Genomic DNA, 24,711 nt, shown 5'->3' on the forward strand with positions numbered 1-24,711 from the left:
TGGCTCTCCTAATGTGTTTATCATGCATATGATTGATTTCGGTGTCAAGATATTCAGCAGCTAGAATAATTACAATAAGAAGAAAGAGGGACAATCTCCAAGGATTTGCTCTGGATGGATATCCATCTTTGGACATCCCAGAAATTTATGGTGATACTGGTGGAGAGTTCGCCAATGAGCGTTTACTGAGATGTTCAAGATTCAATGTGGATGTGCAAAATTCATCTGCGCCGCGAGAGCCTTGGAGCATGGGATTGTAGAGAAAGTCATCATAAGATGTGACAGAGATGATGGTAAAAACGAAGGAAGATTCAAAATGAAACTGGGAAGTTGCATTGTGTTGGGCAAAGTGCGAAAAACTTCCATGCGATGTTTTGGTGGAGTTTTCAGCCAAATCAGTTGACAATGAGGCCGTAACCCTTTTCCTTCCGATGTATCGAAGATAGACTGCCCGCTTTATAAGAAAACAACGGTGAGTTAAAACGTGGCTGATAATTATAATGCAATGCACAGTGCAAGGCAGCATTTTGAAAGTGTGAAAGTAGCAACAAGATACGTAGAGCTCTGGCAAACGCCAGTTCGGACAAGCAATGATGCGTATTATAGCAACGGTGTGAAAAGGTGATGTACAAGAGAAAGGATTGCACAATGGAGTGGGCCAGGTGTTATACTGGGGAAGGGACCTTACTCATTTTATATTTTAGCATGGAACTCAGTTATTATCAAAGTGCAGTGAATGTCATCTAACCAGGGATACAACAAACAGGATATCCCCTAACCTCAGAGTCAGTAGTTGGGCAACCCTAAACCGAGTAGTATAGTATTCAAGTTCACAAAATCCCATTAGGTGACGCAGAGAAATTTCTAGAGGATCAACCATCTTGCTCTATGGAAACAGCAGTTCTGTTACGGAACCAGAAACATTGCCTCAAAGTGAGACACCAGCAAACAATAGACCTCAAGCACAAATATCAGGACTTCCTAAAGCAAGAAGTCACGTGGAGTTTAAAATTGGCTGATTTGTAATATTTCCAATGGAATGAGGTTTTAACGATAAAATTTAAAAAATTGAATATAAAAGACTAAATCAAAATTGTATCCGAATAAAGCAAAAATGCGTGATGAGTACCTCAAAAAAAAATAAAAACAAAAATAATAGAGAAATACACTACCCGAAGTCAGGAGAAAAAGAATTGTCAGGATCTGAACTAGGGTCAATATCTACAGATGCAGTACAAACATGTTCCTTCCAGATGTGTTTAATAAGTTCTGTTTTAAACACACCTGGTCTGATAATCTCTCGAAGGGAAAGAGGAAGTCGGTTCCAAGTGAGATGAGCTCGATAAAAGTAAGATTTAGATATAGCTGAGCCAGGTGGAATTGAAGATATTACTGATAAATGATCAAGATGTGAGCTTCTCAGTCGGCTTGACCCGGAGAAGAAAGTAAGGTACTGAGGCAGAGTGGTGCATGGGTGGTATTGATGCACTAGGGAATGAAAGAACTTGAGATCATGGTAATCAAACCTGTACTTTAGGGGCAGAATATTTAACTGTTTACAATGGGCATTATAGATTTCCTCTACACTGTAGCTTATATATAATATAGTAATACCACAAGCAATGCTAAAAACAGTAAACAATAACATGATGGAATAAAAACCTAACATTATAGTATCGATTGATCATTCAAGTGGGCGTGATAATACGAAGTAGATAAACTGTTGATCGATGCCAAAATGCAAAAGCTCGACAACATCTGAGAGAAATACAATTCTAGGAGGAATGGAACAGATGTGAACAGCAAATAAGATTGCTCAGTTATATGGCACATATTTCAGCTCAGTTATGTTACGGCATGTAGCATTGGCAAAGATACAAGCAAGCGACATCTATCAAAATCGAGTATTGAACTAATGAGTAATGCCAATGAGAAATGGCTGCGAATTCACCAAAGTTTGCTAGAATCTATTCAGCGCGTTAATAGATATACCATGTGACATATGGGTCATCTCAGATGATGCAATTCTGACGTCGTAATTGGCTGAACAATATATCACGCAGCGCATCACGTGGCGCAGTTTTGGCCAATCGTAATCGCGTGTCTTGGAGTACAGCGCTCACTTTGAGCGTGATCAATTTCTGGCCTTGTAATTGGTTGCGCGCGTACGTCACGTGACATAGGTCGTAGCCAATGTCTGATTTACTCCATAAATGTGGAGTAAAACTCTACGTTTTTCTATGGTCTGGCCCGACGGCAAGTGCTACGAAGTAGCGCGCGCCGGGCCAGATCATTAACAATGGTCAACAACTAAGTGCAGACCAGTATATAGTGTATTGCCCTTAGAAAAATCCGGAGAGTATGTAAAATTACTTTAGCAGCGGAGAGTTGGGCAATGATCGAAGCAGTGGAAACATGTGAGTTGATCCAAGCTCAGCTGAGTGAGATCATGTTATCTGGAAAACTTGATGTCATTGTAATGACTGATTGCAAATCTCTACATGATGCTATCCAAACCTCGAAAAATGTTGATGACAAGGGATATATTGAGGATACCAATAGCTTGCCTGAGACAGCAAGTGAACAATAGTGAAATGACAGTTCGTTGGATTTCAACAAAGAAACAGCTTGCAGATTGTTTGACTAAAGCTGGAGCTCCAACTTCACTGCTACGGGAGGTATTGTCGTCAGGAGAATTTGACAATGAACTGTTTAGAATTGCATTCCAATAATAAACATTGTATTCAAAGTTTTTAATATTGTGTGTGAAGGATTTTAATAATCTTAATAATTTGAAACTTAAAGAAGTTAAAAGAGTGAATATACATCGTTTGTCCAGAAGTTGCTACTTACATTATGAACACCTACAGAATGCCTGCTAGACTGTTCATTGCAGGAGGAGATGAGCATCTTTTTAGTGAAGAAGGGACCACACAAGGTGATCCACCTGCCATGGGATTTTATGCCTGTGGTACAATACCATTGATTGATGCAGGAAACATTGAGAGAAAGGTGACTCAGATCTGGTATGCTGATGACTCTGCTGCTGGGGGAAAACTGGAGGAAATAAGGAAGTGGTGGGATAACCTCTGTATTAAAGGACCACTCTTTGGATACAACCCTAAATCTTCTAAAACATGGGTGATAGTCAAGCCTGAGCACGAAGAGAAGGCAAGAACCCTATTCCCAGATGTCAATGTGACAAGCATTGGTCGACGATATCTGGGCAGCTTCATCGGAACAGACCAAGGAAAAGAGGCTTTCATTGAGGAAAAAGTTCAAGAATGGTGTCGTGATCTTAAACAGTTAAGTGATATAGCATCAAGAGAACCTCAAATAGCATACAGTGCATACATGTATGGGCTTAGTAAAAGATGGAACTATGTGTGCAGAACTACCCCAGGAGTTGCAGATAGGCTCACTCCTCTAGAACAAGTAACACGTGATGAGTTTATCCCAGCTATCATTAACAGGCTGTTTAGCTGCACTGATGAACTAAGGAACATAATGGCTCTACCACCAAGATATGGAGGATTGGGTATACCAGTTATGATGGAAATGGCAGACCGAGAGTACAATTTCTCATGTAGAGCCACAAAACCCCTTAAAGAAGCTATTCTCAAGCAGATAGACAACTACACAGAGGACTGGAGACATAGTAAAGGAGTGAAAACTGAGATAACGACTGAACGAAATCTCTTTTATCGACAAAAACAAGCAGAAATACGCCAGGAGCTCGAGTCAACACCACTGGCAAAGTTGATGTTCCAACTAGCGGCTGAGAAAGGGGCAAGTGCTTGGTTAACAGCACTACCTTTAAAAGAGTATGGATATCTGATGAATAAACAACAGTTCTCAGATGCAATAGCTCTCAGATACAACCTGAACTTAAAGGACTGCCCTAAAACATGTACGTGTGGCCAGAAATACTCAGCAAACCATGCGCTCATCTGCAAACTTGGTGGATATGTGTCACTGCGGCACAACTCGCTGAGAGACACCTTTGCAGAACTAATGAGAACTGTGAAATGCAAGGATGTGCAGACTGAGCCAGTTCTTCTTCCAGTTGATGGTCTACAGTTACCAAAGGGAACAGTCCTAGGAGACCAAGCCAGGCTGGACATTTCTGCAAGATCGATTTGGAATGCTTCAGAGAGGGCATTTTTTGATGTAAGGGTATTTCATGCCCCAGCCCCCTCCAATGCAAGCAAACCGATACCAGCAATGTACCTGTCCCATGAAAATGAGAAAAAGCGATGTTACAATGCAAGGGTTCTTGAAGTGGAGAAAGGAAGCTTCACACCTTTAGTGTTCTCGACTTCTGGTGGAATGGGTGGTGAAGCTGAGAGACTGGTCAAGAAGCTGGCCAGTAAGATGGAGTACCACACTGGCCAGAGGTACTCAGACGCTGTAGGATACATAAGAAAGCGCCTTCGCTTTGAAATCCTCAGAACAACAGTGATTTCTCTCCGTGGAGACAGAGGTGCGAGAAAAAACATTGTTGATATAAACAGTCTAGATCTTAACTTGGAGCCACAAGGCCAAGGGTAAAAATTTTTTGATTGTTAAGGGAATTTTTTGAATTCTTAAAGGGTTGATTTTATATAGGGTCATTGCTATATTATGTGTATATTGTTTGAATATTTTATTTAAAAATTTTATACGTATGAACAATTGAAAAAAAAAATATATATATATTGGTATTTGTGATTTATATAATGTGTTCGTTTAAAACGATTTTCTATTACATGTTGTGCATGTATCCACAAAGAGGGAAGTTATTTTTAGAAAGATTATAGTCTTTCTTGTGACACCTTTATTTTATATTTAATATTTTAAATCTTTCAAAGCCTTTTTAAGAAAGAACGGGAGATTGTGAATTGCTATATATTTGGTTTATATATTTATGATAGTCGATATACTATATACTAATTGTGTTCTATTTCAGAATGTACCACAAACATGTTGTCTGTGGGGTTTGATAATTACTTGTAACAACTGGTGTGTTTCATTGCATAGTGATCCATTTAAAGTTAACAAGCATATGCAATATGATACGGGATACCTATTGTAGGTTTATAACCTACCAGGACACGCGCCGACGGTAATATTTGAAACAAATATAATTTTACGAGTATCACCCGTTAATGCACTTCACACTCAGTGGCGTAACTTAGGGCCCCGCAGACCCCGCTGTGCGGGGGGGGGGGGGGGCGCCGTATAAGGGGTGCGCAATTTTCCTGAATTTTAGGCCCTTTCACTGAAAAAACGCCTTGTTTGTGTATTTCCCTGCCCAATTTAGCGTTCGGTCGACGCGAAAAAATATTTGGGGTACCCTTTTTTGCTTCAGGGGGCGCAAAAAGCTGTAGGGGGGGGGGGGGGGGGGCGAGAAAAAAAGTACCCGACCTTTTTTTTTTAAATTTTTTTTTATTTTTAAGGGACACAAAAAATTTAAGGGGGGCGCTTTTCGTCACTGAGCGGGGGGTGCCAAAGGGCAAAGTTACGCCACTGTTCACACTGCAAGGAGATGCAGGGATGTTTCTGCTTCTCCTCGAAAGTGCAGTGTTCACAATCTTGCATTTCGAAGTTGAAGTTGTTCGCCACGTTCTGAAAGTAAACTAGTGGCATGGGTTTTGAAGTGTGAACTATCCTGACAGCGGCCTTGTTAGCCATCTGATGTGAGTTCCAGAAAAATGAAGTTCCTGTATTCATATTTGTGGAGGAACATCTCAAGTGGGAGTTTCCTTTGTCACTGAGTGTGGCCTAATTGGGAGGAACGGTTCTGGTCCTATGGGGATGTTATTGGATTCGTTCCTTGCGAGTTCGTCTGCTAGTTTATTATCTTGGCACTTGAAATAACAAAGGATGCAGAAGAATTCCTTTGAATAGAGATAAAACTATAAAAAGTTGATCATATTCCAATTACTATACTACACCACCCCTATGATTAGTGAGCTGGATTCTATGTTAGACCGGACGAAGTATATATTTCATGAGTTGGGTTCAATGTTAGACCGGATGAAAATATGGCTACATCTCAATTTGTTTCACTAAAAAATTTGTTTCACTTGGATAACACAGCAGAGGTGCTATTACAGTTAAATTCTGTTACCTGAACTCAACTAAACAGTTTTAATATTATAGCATATACTATAATATTATGAAAGATATTTTGTGTCAAAATAAGGTTGTTTAATCATTCTTACACACCAAAGGTTGGTGTGTTTTTTAATTAATTTATTATTGTTAAAAAGTTTAAATTGAGAATTTTATACAGTAGTCTATAGACCAATTAACTTATTTACTGATCACGTATACGTGGTTTTAAGAATTTTATGACATTGAACGAATTTATTTATTGCTAATTTAAGGATTGCTAGTATTTTATGTATTTGTTTTCACTTCTGCACGTTTTGGCATTTGCTCTTGTGACCAGAGTTTTAGAGTTATATATACAGGGTGGGCCAAAAGTCAGTACCCATACGTTGGCCTTAATAGCTCCGCCGTGTGTTATATTTGAGAGCTGTTGCTTTGCAGATGGCATACTGTACTTACTGGTTCGAGGATTCCGTCGTCAAAATTTGAAAATTTGAATATTTTAGACCACGCCCATTCAATATTAAAACACCTATATATTGTTTTCATGCTGAACGCCTAATTTTTTCAGAGACGGTAGATTATCAAATGTTGCATATGATCTGAAAACATGAGGCAAAACGGATTAGAAATGACGAAGTTATGAAGCATTTTCTGATCTCGTTAACAAAATTGACTGGGTGATTATGTGACACCGTGACACAACACCTTAATTGGGCACCCTTAACAATTCCCATAATGTTTAACGGGGTAGTTAACGGGGTCACCTTATCACGTGATTAGGTAAACCAATCACCTGATCACACGTAATGAATAAACTCGTTATGCTTCATATCTCGGTCATCTGAGAAGCTACAGTTCTAATTCTTTCAGGACAAACGTAATTCGAATGGCCAAACACAATTCAATAACATTAAGCTTGATCCGACTATCCAAACTATCAAATAAATGTGAAAATGAACCTCCATTTGAAAAAATGAACACGAATATTTTTCGAGTTGACAAATTCCTCGAACCAGTGGTGGTACTAAGTCATACCAGAAGGAAGTATTTAAATTGGGCACTCAGTGACTGAGCTATAAAGGCCAACGTATGGGTACTGACTTTTGGCCCACCCTGTATATTATAACCTTGTATTGTACTCCTTCATGTCCTGGAACATTTAAGTTCTACTCGATGTGAATACCTAGTGAGTTTAGTTGGTCTGAGATGTTCAGAAGGAACCTGGAGTTAAAACTGGTGCTGTAAAGCGCTTTAAATGCAGCCTGGGAATTTGTAGGTTTATAACCTACCAGGACGTGCCCTGAGTTGGACTCGTCGACGGTCCTGAAACAAATATTTTACGAGTATTACCCGTTAACCTGGAAATCTGAGAGGAATTAATGATTGATGGTGATCCTAAGTTATCATTTCCTCGATGAACCTGAGGGAGGATTGTCTGTCCAGTGTCCTGTATTGTTACCATGTAACGTTGAGCTAAAAAGTTGAATCCAAATTTTGCGTAATGCATTCTCCAAAGGTTAATGTATGTCCTATTTGCATCCCAAAGAGTTCCCATTGCATTGTTGTACTTGTTTATTCCTGGTCCAGTTAGCTTTGCATCTCAGAACTAAAGAGGTCTGCTATGCTTTAGTGAGTTGTGCTGTCCACCAGGGTACTGTAAATGTAAGGGTTCCCTGTATAATGGGACAGGCTGTGATTAAACTTTTCTGCAGGATGTCTGTGATAAAATGTTTTCGAGCGTTGAGATCTTCCGCTGTAGAAACTGATTAGAACCAGTAAAGTTGTCAGTCAAACTCTGCTGCTACTAGATGATTGTAGAGCGTCCAGTCACACTTCGATGAAGAGTGTGGCAAAGCTAACCCGGTACCCTAATTCTAGGTTAAATGTGATGGCCTCAAGATGAGCCCTTAAGCGTTAGCTGTCTAGCTGAAAAGACCTGAAAAGTGGTTACTGTCGAGGAACAAGTGCCAAGAATTCTTGCTATCAGTGCAGTGTGTCCTCGTAGTTAAAGTGAGAGAGTTGAAATCCCTGACCCTGTTTTATCACAATTCACAAGCCCAGTGACATAAAGTGAGGAATCTAAGAATCTAATTCCTAGCCATATTAATTTCCATAGCCACGCCGACTAATTTTTGTCAACAAAATTATTAAATCAACTTTAAAATAGTCGCTCTCGGTTGTTACACACTGTAACGCCGCGCACTGTACTTTAATTCTATATTTATCCGAGAAGATGTTCGAATCAAGCGCAAATGCCAGATTCCCAGCAGATTCCTAGTTCTTGCGCTTAACTTGCGCGTTACCAAATAATCCAAGATATTCCTGTCAGGATCCAAGATTTTCCTACTACCAGTATGGTAGTATGGACTGTTTGGTAGTATGGTAGTATGGTAGTTGCAGGAACGCGCGAAGATCTATATGTAAATATTACAAAAGCGTACATGGAATCGTAGCCTAGTCGGTTAAACCGTCGGTACTACATTAGCAGATCGCGAGTTCGAGACCCGGAAAGGAATTTTTTCACAATCTTTTGGCAATTATGAATAACTATACTAATGAATTAATAACTATACTAATGAATAACTAAACCTCTGTAATATAACTAGCAAAGTAAAATGAAATCGTTATCCGGCCGCGGAGCGGCCGAAAAATTTATGGTAGTCGTTTTAAAAATATATGGTAGCCGTTTTTTCTTTCCAGACTGGATTCCTAGTCCCTTTTTAAATTTATGTCACTGGGTTCACAAGTCTGTGTCTAGCTTGTGTCAGCCCTTGTGCATTAGCTGTCTTAACCCCAGTGGCATAAATTTAAAAAGTGGCTATGAATCCAGTCTGGAAAGAAAAAAACGGCTATTTATTTTTAAAACAGCTATAAACGGCCGGATGACGATTTCATTATGTTTTACCCTCAATTCCATACCACACTGTATCGTACTTTGTTAGTTATATTACCGAGGTATTATTAGTTGTTCATTAGTTATTCATAATTGATAAACAAATAAGAAAAATTACCCTCAACGAGTCTCGAACTTTGAGTTGGCAAGTCCCAACGGCAACTTGGTCGTTTAGCTCCGGACAGTCTATGCAACGTCTATGCAACGTCCATGCAACAACAAAAGAACCGTCTATGCAACGTCTATGCAACGTCCCTGCACAATGAACACTCTATGCACACTCCCTGCACGGTCAGTCTATGCAACGTCTATGCAACGTCTATGCAACGTCTATGCAACGTCCCTGCACAGTACCATATGAACACCGGCTACTAGCCGGCTACTAGCCGGCTAGTAGCCACTTTTGTAATAACAGCTCCTCAACTTCACATTACCAACCGGCTACTAACCGGCACTTGAAAAGTGGTCACTAGCCGGCTACTAGCCGGCTACTAGCCGGCTAGTGACCACAAAGTGGCTACTAACCGGCTACTAAGCGGTCACTAGCCGGCTATTAGCCGAGCTAGTAGCCGGTTTAGAACCGGCTACTAATAGGTCTGCTTTAGAGCCGGCTAGTGACCGGTTAGTAGCCGGTTAGTAGCTACTTGGTGGTTACTAGCCGGTTAGTAGCCGGTTAGTAGCCGGCTAGTGACCGCTTTTCAAGTGCCGGTTAGTAGCCGGTTGTTAATGTGAAGTTGAGGAGCTGTTATTACAAAAGTGGCTACTAGCCGGCTAGTAGCCGGCTAGTAGCCGGTGTTCATATGGTACTGTGCAGGGACGTTGCATAGACGTTGCATAGACTGACCGTGCAGGGAGTGTGCATAGAGTGTTCATTGTGCAGGGACGTTGCATAGACGTTGCATAGACGGTTCTTTTGTTGTTGCACGGACGTTGCATAGACGTTGCATAGACTGTCCGGAGCTAAACGACCAACTTCCCGTCCCAACTTTTTTACTCACTACTCAACAAGAGAGCACAACATCCGTTAGTGCCAATCATCAAATCATGAGAACAGTAGCGAATGGCTAGATACGTACAATAACCGATGTTTCAAAGCATCCATTTTTTTAAAGGACCTTTACTAGCTCTAACAGACACCAACAAGAACATCACGTCCCTACCTAGCTTATTTTCAATAAATATTTACAAATCGAACGCAAAACGCGTGCTTCTTGAGCAACAGTCAACACTAACTCAGAGGACAGCTGGCCAGCATTTCTGCTACACAACGTACCTGGTTTGAGGAAGTCCAATAGATGAGGGATGATTGAGTAATACAGCGACCAATAATCGCTAAATCATGACATCATATCATAACATAACATAACATAGGACGACAGCAAACACACAATAAACGAGCAGTAATAAACAACGTTCGCTTAATGGACTGACATATTTCAGCATATTTTTCACTGCCAAAGCGCTGATAACAGCAAGCCTTACCCCACTCCGCGTGGCTTTTTAATGCACAAAATCTTAAAGATAATTCTCGCGATAAAATTTTCATCGTCACGCTTGAAAATTTCTAGAAATTAGAATAGCCGTATATTATAACAAACTATAGCAAGCAGAATTAAGAAATAAAAAGTTCTGGGACTTAAGTGGTACAAATAAAATGAAAGGCATGCTAATCATGCTCACGTACTGTAATGTGTCGAGAGTTTTTTTAAAATTTTTACTATTTGACAAAATAATTGAACTTTTTAGTGTGAGTGTGATTTCAACTTTGAGTTTGAAAATATTTTGAAACGACTTTCGATATTATTGATTATTATATTTAATAAACTGTCTCAAAGCCCTTAGAGGTGGCTCTATACGGGTCTTTACAACAACAACAATCAGGCCACACCACGTGGAGGATTTCGTGACCCTAAAAATGAACTTAGTCTCACTTGTTCAATGAGGCATTTGACTTAAGATCGCATGATTATTGGCATTTATCACAAACATTGCTATGGATGGCTACTGCTGAAATAGTAAAATCTTGTTCTTATCATATAATAGGCTATTATATAATAGGCTATTATGTAAATGTTCGCTTATTATCATAATTATCGTTAGAATATTATTTAGGTACTCAAGATGCTCTCTATATGGAGAAGAGCACCTGCTCTTGCAAACCGATGTGGTCGCATGATGAGCAATGATGGTCATATTGTAGATGACAAGAAAAGTGCATTTGCAGGACGTGAAAAATCTCTGGAGGAACAGTACATCCGCAGAAAGGAAGCTGAAGAAATAGCAACATTCAGAGAGGAGCTAGCAAGACTCAAGCAGGAAGTTGAAGAATTAAAGAAGGACAAATAAGCTGTTCGCTATATTTTGAACAAAAAACTATGGGCTATATGTTAGTTTTCCCTGAGTAGGGATCGTTCAGGGATCTCTTTTACAGACTTTTTTACAAGGACATAATTGACAGATGATACTCACATTAGGCATTCATTATTGCATCTAAATTATTTCACTTGCATTAGGTTTAGAAATTTATTCTCTGGTTAACAGATTTCAAATGTTTAATTAATTTGAAGTATGACAGTAAGGTATATAAGAAGTTATTTAATTTTGCTTGGGCTATTATATTGACTATTGAGGTTTAATGATGATATGGAATTTGAATTCTATATAAATTTACACTATGTGGTTGGGGCATTTTGCATAGTAAATATGGTTACTACTCCTATATATCATATTATTTGATTGGTATTCGATTTCTGATTATTTCTCTAGGAATATGATTATTATATCTCAATTTGGCTTTAGGTAGGGTGCCCCGCTAAAAGAACTGGATTCTTCCAGGAAGCATCCCGTGCACAGACCTTGGTCTACATATATATATTAAATTATTAACCATTCATTCTGTATGTGCACGAAAATTTATTTCAATCAATTCACATATTTAGTAAAACAGCCCAGGGGAAGGGGTTTGGAAAAGCTGACCGTAATTTCTTCAAAATAGCTGTTTGAAAAGTATCTTACTCAATGAAACGAAAAGTTTTCAATGAAACGAAAAGTTTTATTTTACATTCCTTTAATCATAAATAAAATAAGAGCTTAAACCACGAATTAGTTAGCTAGAAGTAAACTTAAGGAAATATTTTTGGTGATTGTATATAATTATTTAAAAAACTTTATTTGGTTGTTAGTATTTTTATTATGGTAAGTGGTTGAATTTAGTGAGACAAGGTCAGTTTCTCTATTATCTTAGAAAAATTTCTACTTTACAGTAGGCAATGCTGAGTGGCAGGAATGAGGGACCAAAACGCTTGGGGCTAACAATGGCCCATTTACAAACCACTTCAGACATGGCAATGATGTCATTTTAAATGCTTAATTCGTCTGAAACTGACCCTACTGCACTTCTAACTGATGAAAGTAAAGTTGAAATCCAGCTTAGGTATTATTTGAACGTTCCCTCCATCCCTTATGCTAAAAAGAGTATTTAATTCAGATGTATATAAATCAGTAATGCATGCATCGTTGTTGATTTTCATATTTTCATATTTGAGTTTGAGTTTCTATTTTTGTATACCAAAAATTTCCAAACCATTCTTGAGTTATAATTAACACTAATTACTTGGTTGCATTTTTTGGGACATCCTGAACTGTTTTGTGTTTGTTTATTATCATGAGCGGAAAATAAATAGTTCATTTCATTTCATAATTATTATTAGAATATTATTATTGTACTCAAGATATTATTAAGGTACTCAAGATGCTCTCTATATGGAGGGGAGCACCCGCTCTTGCAAACCGATGTGCTCGCATGATGAGCGATGATGGTCATATAGTAGATGACAAGAAAAGTGCATTTGTAGGACGAAAAATGAAAAATGAATATTCTCTGGAGGAACAGTACATCCGCAGAAAGGAAGCTGAAGAAATAGCAGCATTCAGAGAGGAGCTAGCAAGACTCAAGCAGGAAGTTGAAGGATTAAAGAAGGACAAATAAACTGTTGACTATAATATTTTGAAAAAAATGTATGGGCTATGTGTTATTTTCCCCCAATTAAGTGGGTACCATCCACACATTAATTAAGCTAGCCCAGGGGAAAGGGGTTTGGATAAGCTCACAGTAATTTCTACAAAATGGTTGCGTGAAAAATGGTTTACGGATGGAGGTATTATTATTATTTGAACTTTCCCTTGTGAAAGAAATTTGATGATCACATTCTTAATAAGACTATTTAACTCAGATGTATATAAATCGTTGTTGATTTTAATGTTTTCATTTTGATTTTTCTACTTGTGTATATCAAAAATGTTCAAATGTTGAACTTTGATTATTTTGTTTCTTAACTGACTGTTTAGGTTGGGTGCTTCTCTGAATCCTTTAATAATTTTTAATCATCTAATAACATTATACTGGCAAGCATTCTGTACTGTTTATAATCTATATTAGCTTTTGTTTATACATTGGAAATTCGCCAATAACTTAAGTAAACATGCCATGCACATTGCACAGTCTATATACAAATTGATTTTTCTAAGATTTGCCATGGGAATACCATTTCAAATTATATATCGGTATTTAAACCCTGTCATATCTAATAGGAATTTATGGAGGATAAAGAATACCAATGCCTTGAGAAGAAGTTCCATTTGCTGCAGGAGAAGCATCTTCGTGAACTTTGCTCAGAAAATGATGTACCATACGGTAGTGCAGCAGTGATTTGCAAAGCTATCGTAGACAAGGTTAGTGGAATTTTTTGTTATTATAGAACTAAAACTAATTGTTCAATTAAAAAAATTAAAACTAAGCTGTTCAGCTTATTATTTTCGATTAATATTAAACTTTAAAAAGTTTTCAAAACAACTATTATTCAGATGGGAAGTATTGAAGAAACAGAGAAGATTTTACAGACATTCCAGAGCACAAACGAAATAGAGTTAATAACATCAGCTTATTTTGACGCTGAAGATCGTGAGTATTTTATTGCAATTTGCAAATATTTTAGGAAGTTATGACAATGTTTATTTTTCATTGTTCGCAACTCTTGTAAACTGCACTTAGTAACGAACCTTTGTTTCAGTGGAGAAGACAGGTCTGCCCATTCCAACAAATTTCTTGAACATTCCAGAATTCTATGTGCCAGGCCAAAGTATTGAGTGTAATATTCAGATTGAAGAGGAGTTTGCGACCAATGTGACTAGACGAGACTGGATCGGCTTGTTTGAAGTTGGGTGGAAGTATTTGCACAGTTACATTACTTTCGAGTGGGTTGCTGTTCCTGAGGTTGTGGAAGCAAAGAATGTCATGGTCGTTAAATTCAACTCTCGAACCCTACCTACAAAGCCAAAGGTGATTATTTTGCATGTATCATTTATTCTTTATATAATATAATGCCCATTTATTACCCAATTATTGGTCAAATGGGCATCGGCTTAATAAAAACAGCTAAAACTTGAGTTACGATAAAAATAAACATCGCTAATCACCATCGTGAAGAAAATGATGCCCCCTTTGCCCATTTATTTCTCGGAAAAAAATTATATTTATAACAAATAATACTTTGGCTTAGTTGTCGTGCCGGGCTAGCCCTCCGCTTAAACGGCTGTTTGCATCATTCTGTTTTTCTCTTGTCAAGCAATGTTATTAACTTCAGATCAAATCATGAACATTCCACCGATTAAGATATGACTTTCTGAAAACTACTCTTTCTAATTTTAATGTTAGAAACGTTATGAATTGTTCCTCCCATAACAAATATAACACACATACCTCACAATAATCACATACCAAATATAACCAATTGTTGTCCAGGATGAGGCTCACGTGTTCTGCTACGTGACCCGTACTGGAGATGTGTTGGGAGTCAGTCCTCCTTTTCACTTTAAGAACCCTGGAATCTCCTTCACCGACCCAGACACATTCCTGATCGAGGATGACATGCTGACGAGCATAAACCAGATTTCAATTGACATGCCGTAAGTTATTAAACATGCCGTAAGCTATTAAACATACCGTAAATATGCCGTAAGTTATTAAACGTGCCGTAAACATCCCGTAAGTTATTAAACTTGCCGTAAACATGCCGTAAGTTAGTAAACATAGCGTAAACATGCCGTAAGTTATTAAACATGCCGTAAGTTAGTAAATATGCCATAAGTTATTAAACTAGAGAGTATGACAGCAGTAAATAGTTATCAGGATCAGAGATTTGACCTTGAGCGTTACTAAAAACTTAGTTAAAGTGGTCACTTCAACTACATACATCCTAAACACTCTAACTTTTGTCGTTGAATTTTCAGTTAGTTTTGGAAGTGTATTTGAGTAACTTATAACTTCTTATCGTGGTGATTTTAGTTTTAAGATGATATTTGACACTCAGTGTCAAATATCATCAGAACTAAAAAGAAAAATGCAATATTCAGCTGTCAAATTTTGACAGCCAAATATAGCATTTTTCAAAATAACAAAATGAATTAACAAAATTTCAATAGGTCATTATGAGAACCAGACTAAATACGTTAATTATTGTCGCATTGAAATTATGGTTGACTGATGAGTGTCCTCGCACCATGATCCTGCCTTTTATTGATGTGACACAAAGACTGTTTCTTAGAGCAATATTATACTAAAAAACTAGTGTATAATCACGCAGATGCTCCTTGCATAGCAGCAAGCTATCGTTCCTGATTTTTTGTTATTGAAATTAGCTTGATTCTCAGTCTTTCTCAAATAGTGATCTCATCCAATGTCAACAGCCCATCAAACTTTTACATTCATGGTAGGTCTTTCCGGGCAGTATATCTTAAGTTAGGCTATCGCATTGCTTGTGGTAAGTACCTTGCCTCTGCTAATCTCAAAATGCCTTCAATATTCTACCAAATCATAGAGGCAGCCCAGTTTCTGTTAAAATCATTTCTCATGGAAAACCATGAAGATTATGCAAACTAAGACGCCCCAAGTCTGCAGCCCTCCCCCCTCCTATGCTTATCAAGGGTTGTATCCTCCCGACGCTCATTTGGTTAAAAAGACGAATAATCATATGAATTTCCCAGATCGATGAGTGCCCCAAGTTTACGCCCTGAAGAGTGTCTAAACTCTAAACTAGAAGATTCTCTAAACTCACCCGTCATCTGTCCTACTTTTCAAGACATTGACTCTGCTCAGGAGTCTCTGATTAAAGAAAAGGAGCAGCTCTCAATTCAGATACAAAGTCTGGAATCAACTCTTGAGGATTCTAGGTTTAAAAAAATTGTTATCTATAAATATTTTGAATGGAACCTTACTGAAGATTTGTTATTGTGAATTTAAAATTGAATTGTTTTGTTGAATGAAGAAGTAAAACGTTACCTTAACACTTAACAGAATCGAATAAGCGAAATTTGCTTTTCAGCGAATTGAATAAAAGCTATCAGTAGCTATACATTATATGTATTTGCTTATTTCAAGTGTGGCATCACATTGTTATTGAATAATTGTGTATTTTTCAGGAAAACACTCGATGAAAAAGATAGTACAATAGCAAGTCTCAAAGCCGAAGTAGAAGCTAAACTACAGGTTTTTAATAAGATTTTTCCAGAACAGTGATCCGAGCAAACTGCTAACTATTTACATATAAGATAAGTATTGTTAAAATACTAATGGTGGTGATAACATGCATACTCGCGTCACTTACAGATAACACTTGGTGCAATACACACAAGATACAATAAATTATTCATTTACCTTGACTATGTGTGTATTGTGTAGAATTCGTAAGAACTTCCTTTTTACTTTTTAGTTGCCGTAAATGAAAAATAAGTAGATATCACATTATATCAAAACAATAGTAATGGTAGTATTTTCTAGCAACAGGAGACAGTAGAGAACGAGAATTTCGAGAATTTGCGGGAATTGGAACGAAAACTAACGGCCGAGCAGATCAAAAGTCAGAATTTGAGGTCGTTGAACGCAAATCTGGAGGAAAAGATAGCAGAATATGCTGATCAAATCTCAAAGCATGAGCTGGTTATCCAGCAAAATAGGTACTGACCTCAACAGCTGTTGTTGATGACTTTTTTTTTCTTTAGTTTTTAGATTTCGGGTGGCGATTTACTTCGGTTTTCGCCGATTAAAAGCTGTAAAAGCTTTCTTTATCTCTTTCCATCTGAAAATGATGATTCCTTGCTTTCTGAATCTCTGTAATTTTATTTCAGGCAACAGCTGAGTGATTCAGAAAACGTGGTACTTAATCTTCAACAAGAAATCTTCCAAAAATCGGAGGTAGTTGTTATTCCCATCTTATACATGTAATGGGCCAGTCACTGAGTCACTATGTTTTGGTAGCTTTTAGTAACGCGCGCTCACATATATCACAGACTTCTTCGCGCAAGCTAAGCTAATATTTTGATCGATTCATCTAGTCTGTCATGCATGTACAGCTATCTGTTCATGTGACATTAGATCACCAAGCGGCTGATGATAAAACAGTGACGCGGCATAGAATGGGTATAGAACGGCAGCGTCGCTAATATGTGGTAATCCATTTTATCCCTTACATCATCCAAAGAAGAAAGGTATTCTAGGGTGTCACAACAAATTCATCTGCTAACTGCATTCTTTTTCGAGTGATCGCGATTCGCGTGTCTACCTATGATCCAAATCTATCTTTTATCCGCCAGAATCCCGATGATCAGCTTTTGGCGAGGTACCAAAATCTAAACACTGAGAAATGTGGCCTTGAGACGGCATTGGATGAAATGAGTAAACAAAAATCACAGATCGAAACATTGAAGAACAACTGCGAAGAAGAAATTAATAAACTTAAGGTACAAATGATAAAATTGATGGGTTATTGAATGATTCAATGTATCATTGCGATTGTTGAAATTGCTATCAATTTGATGGATGGGAAATGAATAAATAATATGCAGGTTCTCGTTAAAAGTAAGGATGACGTCATAAATAAGCTGGTGCTCAACAAGAGGGAGACTGATGGAAATGTTGTAGTTCTGCAGTCCGAGGCAAACAAACAGAAAGATGAAGCGAAACGTCTGTTAAACGAGCTGAACGCTTGTATTAAACAGCTCAAGGAAAGTGAAGCTGAGGTTAGAGAGTACAAAACTCGCACATTCTTTAACTTTCCTCGTAGTTGCATATATTCAAGAAAATTACCAAATACCACTCCTTCTTTAGTTTAATAAACCTATCTTCAGTTGTATTCCAGTCAAAAGAAACAAAGGCAGCTTGAATCTGATATCACGGAGCTGTCTATTGTCAGAAACGAGACTAAAACTCTTCACGAAAAGGTTTATAACTCGTCATACGTAAACTTTATGGAATTTGTCATTGTGAAATGACTAAATAAATTACAAGTAACGGAAGTCGACCAACTATGTTATCTTTACATTTGCATCACAGGTGGTTCGATTAGAAGAGAAGAACAAGGAATTAGAATCAGTGAGAATCAGTCTGAATGACAGCGAGATTGCTACGGGAACTGTGCTGAGTTTGAGGGCTAGAATAGCTCATCTTGAACATCTGAGTAGTCAGTACGAGGTAAGACAGGTATCTGCTGGGATGAATTATTCTATTATACCCTCATTCTATTATCATACCCTCATTCTATCCGGTAACAATTGGTATTGGGGGAATCTCCCTTCATTGCATGCTAACTTCCTTAAACCCAACATTAATGAATTAAAATGTAATGCTTTGTAAAAAGTGGTCCGCGGACAGTGGTCGGGCTATCTCGATACTGCCAAAGATGGCACTCATTATAAGCCTTTTGAAAATTGTAGTGTCGTCTAAAGGTCAACAAGGGTTAATTAACAAGATTTGAAAGCATCTAGCAAAGAGATGTTAAGTGGATCACCACTAATGATATTGAGTAGTTGGTGTGTGTTTTTAGATTTACTTGGTATTAGTGAATCTGGGGTATTAAACCTGTAATAGTTCTTTATTTTACATTATTGCTGTATTGTATATATATAATATACTGTACTTGAAAGTTTCGAATCAAATCATAATGCATGATTCAAAAGGAGAGAAACAAGACAAGAACAACTTTAAATGTGACCAAATTTGTTTTTCTGAGAGCCAAATCAAATATTTCCCATCCGCAGTCTCAGTTGATAGATGCACAAATATCCATGACCGAGAGTGTCGGTAATGTAGTTTCCGCCGAGATTGCAGAAGATATACATCGTCTCAAAGCAGAGTTGGAGACTAGAGACAAACAAATGGAAGAAGTGCGAAGACGAGCTGAGGAAATTGAAATAAATTTCAGAGAGGTACACAGATTAAAAATTGACATTTTCCGTTCTTTTACGTTCCGCTTTCAATTTTGATTGTGTCAAAATGTCAATTAAATTGGTTCCCAGTTGTATCGCCAAGTTATCGCGCTGAAAACATAATAAAAAATGGCAGGGAATAAAAGATCTTCGAGGACAGCTAGTGAAGAAAACTTTGGAGCTGGAGCAAAAGAATGAGTTGTTAGCTGATAAAGGAGAGATCATTGACGGAATGAGGGCAGAGTGCCAGGAGAGGCGGGAGAACGAACGGTACACCAAACACAGGATCGGTTAGTTTATGTCACGTGGTACAACCATTTGGTAATCATTGTTCCTATCCCGGCTTGAGGTTATCGTATCTTGTTGTTTTGACCCCAGTGACATGGTATTTTGTAAAACATGATTGTTCAGCTCAGCTAGACAAGAAGCTTGCGGAGGAAGCAGAGAGCTACCACCAGATTATAGCAGATCTTCAGAGTCAGTTATCTGGTTACACAAACGCTCACATTCAGTAAGTTTCTTTATAATTTACACAAACGCTCACATTCAGTAAGTTTCTTTATAATTTACACAAACGCTCACATTCAGTAAGTTTCTTTATAATTTACACAAACGCTCACATTCAGTAAGTTTCTTTATAATTTACACAAACGCTCACATTCAGTAAGTTTCTTTATAATTTACACAAACGCTCACATTCAGTAAGTTTCTTTATAATTTACACAAACGCTCACATTCAGTAAGTTTCTTTATAATTTACACAAACGCTCACATTCAGTAAGTTTCTTTATAATTTACACAAACGCTCACATTCAGTAAGTTTCTTTATAATTTACACAAACGCTCACATTCAGTAAGTTTCTTTATAATTTACACAAACGCTCACATTCAGTAAGTTTCTTTATAATTTACACAAACGCTCACATTCAGTAAGTTTCTTTATAATTTACACAAACGCTCACATTCAGTAAGTTTCTTTATAATTTACACAAACGCTCACATTCAGTAAGTTTCTTTATAATTTACACAAACGCTCACATTCAGCCCCAAGGCATCTGGTTGGTGATGGTTCCCAGGGCTTTTTCAGTTGGAGTCGGCTGTTAAGTTTGTCCTGTAAATTCTTGACTTAAGAAAGGAAATAAAATATATAACATCACATCCAACACTTGGATTCATCCCAACAGTATTATTTCCCCTGATATAACACCGTGTAATAAGTCAAGATGTCTCACCTGTAAACCATTCAGGTCAAGTAATATTTTCACCAGTTACGTTACTAATAATTCTTTCATGTTAACTCACTCTGAATCCTTTTCTTGTAAATCTTCTTCTATTATCTATCTCCTCACTTGTTCTTGTGGTATTCAATATGTTGGGCTCACAGAACAGCGCCTTAATGAACGCATGAATGGACACCGTGCTTCGGTTAAAGCCGGCAAATCCTCCTTTGTCCATGACCACTTTAATACTCCCGGTCATAATTTTCATGACGCCTCCATTCAAATTATTGATTTTATTGACCCTTCCTCTACTGAAGACCCTCGTCTGGCCTTAGCTGACAGGGAACTTCTTTGGATTAATCTCCTGAGCACTGCTCACCCTCTAGGTCTCAATGACAACATAAAAGGTTCTGGTAATATTTCTAAAAGCAACTTTAACGATATTTATTTTAAAAGTAAAATAAAAAGATATAAAAGAGGACATGGCAGAAAAAAGAAAAACAAAAGCCATGAAGATAGAATATACAAAAGGACTCTCACTTTAAGAGAGATTGACAATAAATATGAAAGTTTAAAAAGAAAAATGTCTGAAAGCAAATACAGATTCTATAAAGATATAAGTAGCCTTCAAAAAGGCGAGCTCAAGCAACTTAGCTCTCATTCCCTCTGCAAATCTGGAGCCATTTTCCTTGTTATACAATCTTTTGCTGGCCAAGACAGCACTTCTTCTCCTAATATCACCTCTGTTAATAGCGAGTTTATCACTTTTCACTATTGTTCTAAAATATTTGATAAACTCCGAATAGAATCAGTCATTCGTGACTCTAGGATCTTGACTCTTCTCCCTCCAAACCTTACGCCTTTCCTTCCCTTAAAAGTTTACTATAAGTACGATATTCCTGTCGGGCGTAAGCTTTTTAATTATAATAGATTCCTTAAATCACTTGATAATACTACTATTTCCTCCATCCTGGAAGGTGATTGCTCCTGTTCCAGTAACCCTTATTGCTATCAGCCTCGAGGCCACATTATCACCGGTGACCTTGCTTTCATTGAGCACGAGGATTTAAGAGGCATCATGAGTTACGGTACCAAATTTAGGGAACCTGTGTCTGTTCCTCCTGAGCAAATCTTGGAGAGCCTCAACGAGTGTTCAGCCAACTTCGCCACCCGTATGGCTAGGAAACATGGACTTTCATGTTTGGAATTCCAGGATTGGAAAGATGAGGTCTCCCGGATCTTCACCAATCGCCTTAACTTCCTCTCCTCCTCCCCTAATAACTTCACTCCCTACAATTCCATTCTACAAAGGGATGATGTTAAATCTTATCTCGACAGTCTTTCTTCTTCTTTTATTATTTGCTCCGTAGATAAAGCTTCAAATAATTATGTTTTTGTCTGCAAGAAGTTTTATCTTTTAACCCTTCTCAACGAACTTGGCTACGATCTCACTTCTCTAGAGTGTCGTGGCAATTCTACTTATCATCCGGTTAACTCTGTAGAGGATGATATTATTCAGGAACATGTGAACTTCATTAAAGATAACTTTAATATTCGTGTTTCTGAGGACAACCTTTGTCTACCGAGAATCTTTTGGATTCCTAAACTTCACAAGAATCCTTATAAGTCTAGATTTATAGCTGGGGCCAGTAAATGTACCACTAAGCAGATATCAGTTGTAGTCAACAAAGCTTTAAAAGTTTTAAAAGAATACTTTTCCAAATACTGCAACTCTATCTACAACAATACTGGAATTAACTGCGACTGGAGCATTAACAGCTCTAAACAGTTCCTGGAAAGGCTGCCTAGACTAGAGATTTTTAATATGCAGGTATACGACTTTACCACTCTGTATACCAATCTAGACCTTCAGGTTGTACAGTCACTGCTTTTCGAGCTAATAGATCTCCTCTTTAGTAATACGAATAAATTTATTTGTGTTTCTCTGTATAAGAACAACAATTTTTTCTCTAAAAAGGAATATAACGGATACTTATGTTTTTCTGCTGATAAACTCAAAACAGCTATTACATTTATTCTGTTTAACACTTTTGTTTGTTTTGGGGATCAGATTTTAAGACAAACGAAAGGCATTCCCATGGGAGGGAATTCTAGTAGCCAGTTCGCTGATCTTTCGCTAGGGAAGTGTGAATTCAACTACATGACACGCCTAATCAAAGAAAAGAAGTTCGGTCTCGCTAAGCTCCTCTCAAGAAACTGCAGATATGTCGACGACCTCAACACCATGAACTATTTGCATTTCTCTAACCTAATCAGGTCCATTTATCCACCTGACCTGCTTATGGAGAGGAGTGGTGACGACAATAAGTCCGTAAACTATCTCGACATCAACATCTCGATGAATAACTCCGGACACGTCGCCACCAAGCTTTACAACAAACTTGATGACTTCAACTTTCCTGTGGTCATGTACACCTTTCCTAACAGTAATATTTCCTCTTCTGTTGGTTATAATGTTTTTTACGGTCAGGTCCTTCGTTACTCTTCCATTATCTCTGACCTTGATTCTTTTCTGTGTTCTACCAACACCCTTTATAGGACACTTCTTTCAAGATGTTATAATGACAGACTCCTGAAGAGTAAATTCAGAAAGCTTCTGAAAGACCGACCTAGTATTCTGTACAAATACAGTATACTTGATGTCAGCGACATCCTTGACATCACATTTAACGTGAACAGGTGATCACTGACGAGTGATTGCTAGGGGGTCTTGGCACATTAAACCGGTACAGGTATTAAACCCCCGAAACCGGTGTGCCAAGTCATCTGCTGATGATGTTCACATAACATTATTTCCTCTCTCCTTTATTCCTTCCGTCTTTTCTTAAACTTACAGTTCAGTTACTTTATTTCACCAGGTCTACCTAAGGATCAATTATTCTTTGGTGGGGTTTCACTTCTGGTATTGGCTTCATTCCCGTTCCTTTTCCTTATTCTTTATACTTATTTTTTATATAGTTTAATGAGATTCAGTAAGTTTCTTTATAATTTACACAAACGCTCACATTCAGTAAGTTTCTTTATAATTTACACAAACGCTCACATTCAGTAAGTTTCTTTATAATTTACACAAACGCTCACATTCAGTAAGTTTCTTTATAATTTACACAAACGCTCACATTCAGTAAGTTTCTTTATAATTTACACAAACGCTCACATTCAGTAAGTTTCTTTATAGTTTACACAAACGCTCACATTCAGTAAGTTTCTTTATAAGTTACACAAACGCTCACATTCAGTAAGTTTCTTTATAATTTACACAAACGCTCACATTCAGTAAGTTTCTTTATAATTTACACAAACGCTCACATTCAGTAAGTTTCTTTATAATTTACACAAACGCTCACATTCAGTAAGTTTCTTTATAATTTCCAATCTGCTTGCTTTTAGTATCTTCCATATATTATTCCACGTTATTTTAAACCTACGAAAATTTCCAGGTTCGACAGACACGGTCTGGTTAAGTGTCCGTTTTGTCCTGCTGCGTACGAGAGATCAATGCAGCAGCAAATGGAGCAGCATATCATTGCCAAGCACCCTTTCTAAATCAACACGGAAAACCGCGCAGCTCCAATTCCAGATTCACCGAGCAACATAGCATCATATTGTAGCAGTAAAACTCTTATTCCTAAAACACGGCAAATGTTTATTATAATTGCGTTGTTCCACACGAAATGTGATTTTGAGGCGGTTAAAGTTCATTTTCTGAAGTTGAAGGTGGGAAAGATTCAAAAGCGATGTCTTAATTTTGTGTGGTTCATTTTTAATTGTGTTGTTCCTTTTGTGCCGCAACGTTTGTAAACTCTCCAAACTGACAAGCTGATAAGCGTTAAATTTAGTTTACGGTTTTTTGAAGATGAGAAAATGATTGCACAAGTTTTTAGTTTTTGTTTTTAATAAGTTATAATCAATTGTTTTTGTTTTCCTTAAGAAACTGCATGCTGTCACTTTCACATTGCTACAATTATCATAGTGCTTTTATTAAGTTTTATCAATAAAGCGAAATGCGATGGCGCTTAAAATGTAGATACTGTGATATCGTTGAATAACTTTAATGTCCTAAAGAAATTTCTTCTTGAAGTTTGAGATTAAGTGACAATTGACTCTTTGCGACATTAATTACGAGTTAATTGTCGCATCGAAAAATGAACATTTTTAATCTTGTTTTAAAGACACAAGCAGAAGTAACCTCACATAGAATCTGTTTTGTGATCAATGAGG

At 37.5% G+C, this 24,711-nt stretch overlaps 1 protein-coding gene across 1 annotated transcript in view; it reads left to right on the forward strand.

The window, feature by feature from the left end:
• LOC134815783 (calcium-binding and coiled-coil domain-containing protein 1-A-like) overlaps nt 1–24,654 on the forward strand; it is a 43,996-nt gene extending 19,342 nt beyond the window's left edge. The window contains exons 2-17 of the mRNA XM_063824372.1: nt 13,581–13,723; nt 13,856–13,952; nt 14,062–14,330; nt 14,793–14,956; nt 16,034–16,219; nt 16,469–16,535; nt 16,827–17,002; nt 17,174–17,240; nt 17,639–17,785; nt 17,891–18,064; nt 18,173–18,265; nt 18,378–18,515; nt 19,082–19,249; nt 19,386–19,539; nt 19,661–19,760; nt 23,931–24,654. Of these exons, the coding sequence (XP_063680442.1) occupies nt 13,589–13,723; nt 13,856–13,952; nt 14,062–14,330; nt 14,793–14,956; nt 16,034–16,219; nt 16,469–16,535; nt 16,827–17,002; nt 17,174–17,240; nt 17,639–17,785; nt 17,891–18,064; nt 18,173–18,265; nt 18,378–18,515; nt 19,082–19,249; nt 19,386–19,539; nt 19,661–19,760; nt 23,931–24,036 (2,241 nt within the window). The 5' untranslated portion in view covers nt 13,581–13,588 and the 3' untranslated portion in view covers nt 24,037–24,654. The remainder of the gene's footprint in view (nt 1–13,580; nt 13,724–13,855; nt 13,953–14,061; nt 14,331–14,792; nt 14,957–16,033; nt 16,220–16,468; nt 16,536–16,826; nt 17,003–17,173; nt 17,241–17,638; nt 17,786–17,890; nt 18,065–18,172; nt 18,266–18,377; nt 18,516–19,081; nt 19,250–19,385; nt 19,540–19,660; nt 19,761–23,930) is intronic.
• The last annotated feature ends 57 nt before the right edge of the window (nt 24,655–24,711 follow it).

Source organism: Bolinopsis microptera, chromosome 5, assembly GCF_026151205.1.
Source record: "Bolinopsis microptera isolate Bmic1 chromosome 5, MBARI_Bmic_1.0, whole genome shotgun sequence".
NCBI classification, from domain to species: Eukaryota; Metazoa; Ctenophora; class Tentaculata; order Lobata; family Bolinopsidae; genus Bolinopsis; species Bolinopsis microptera.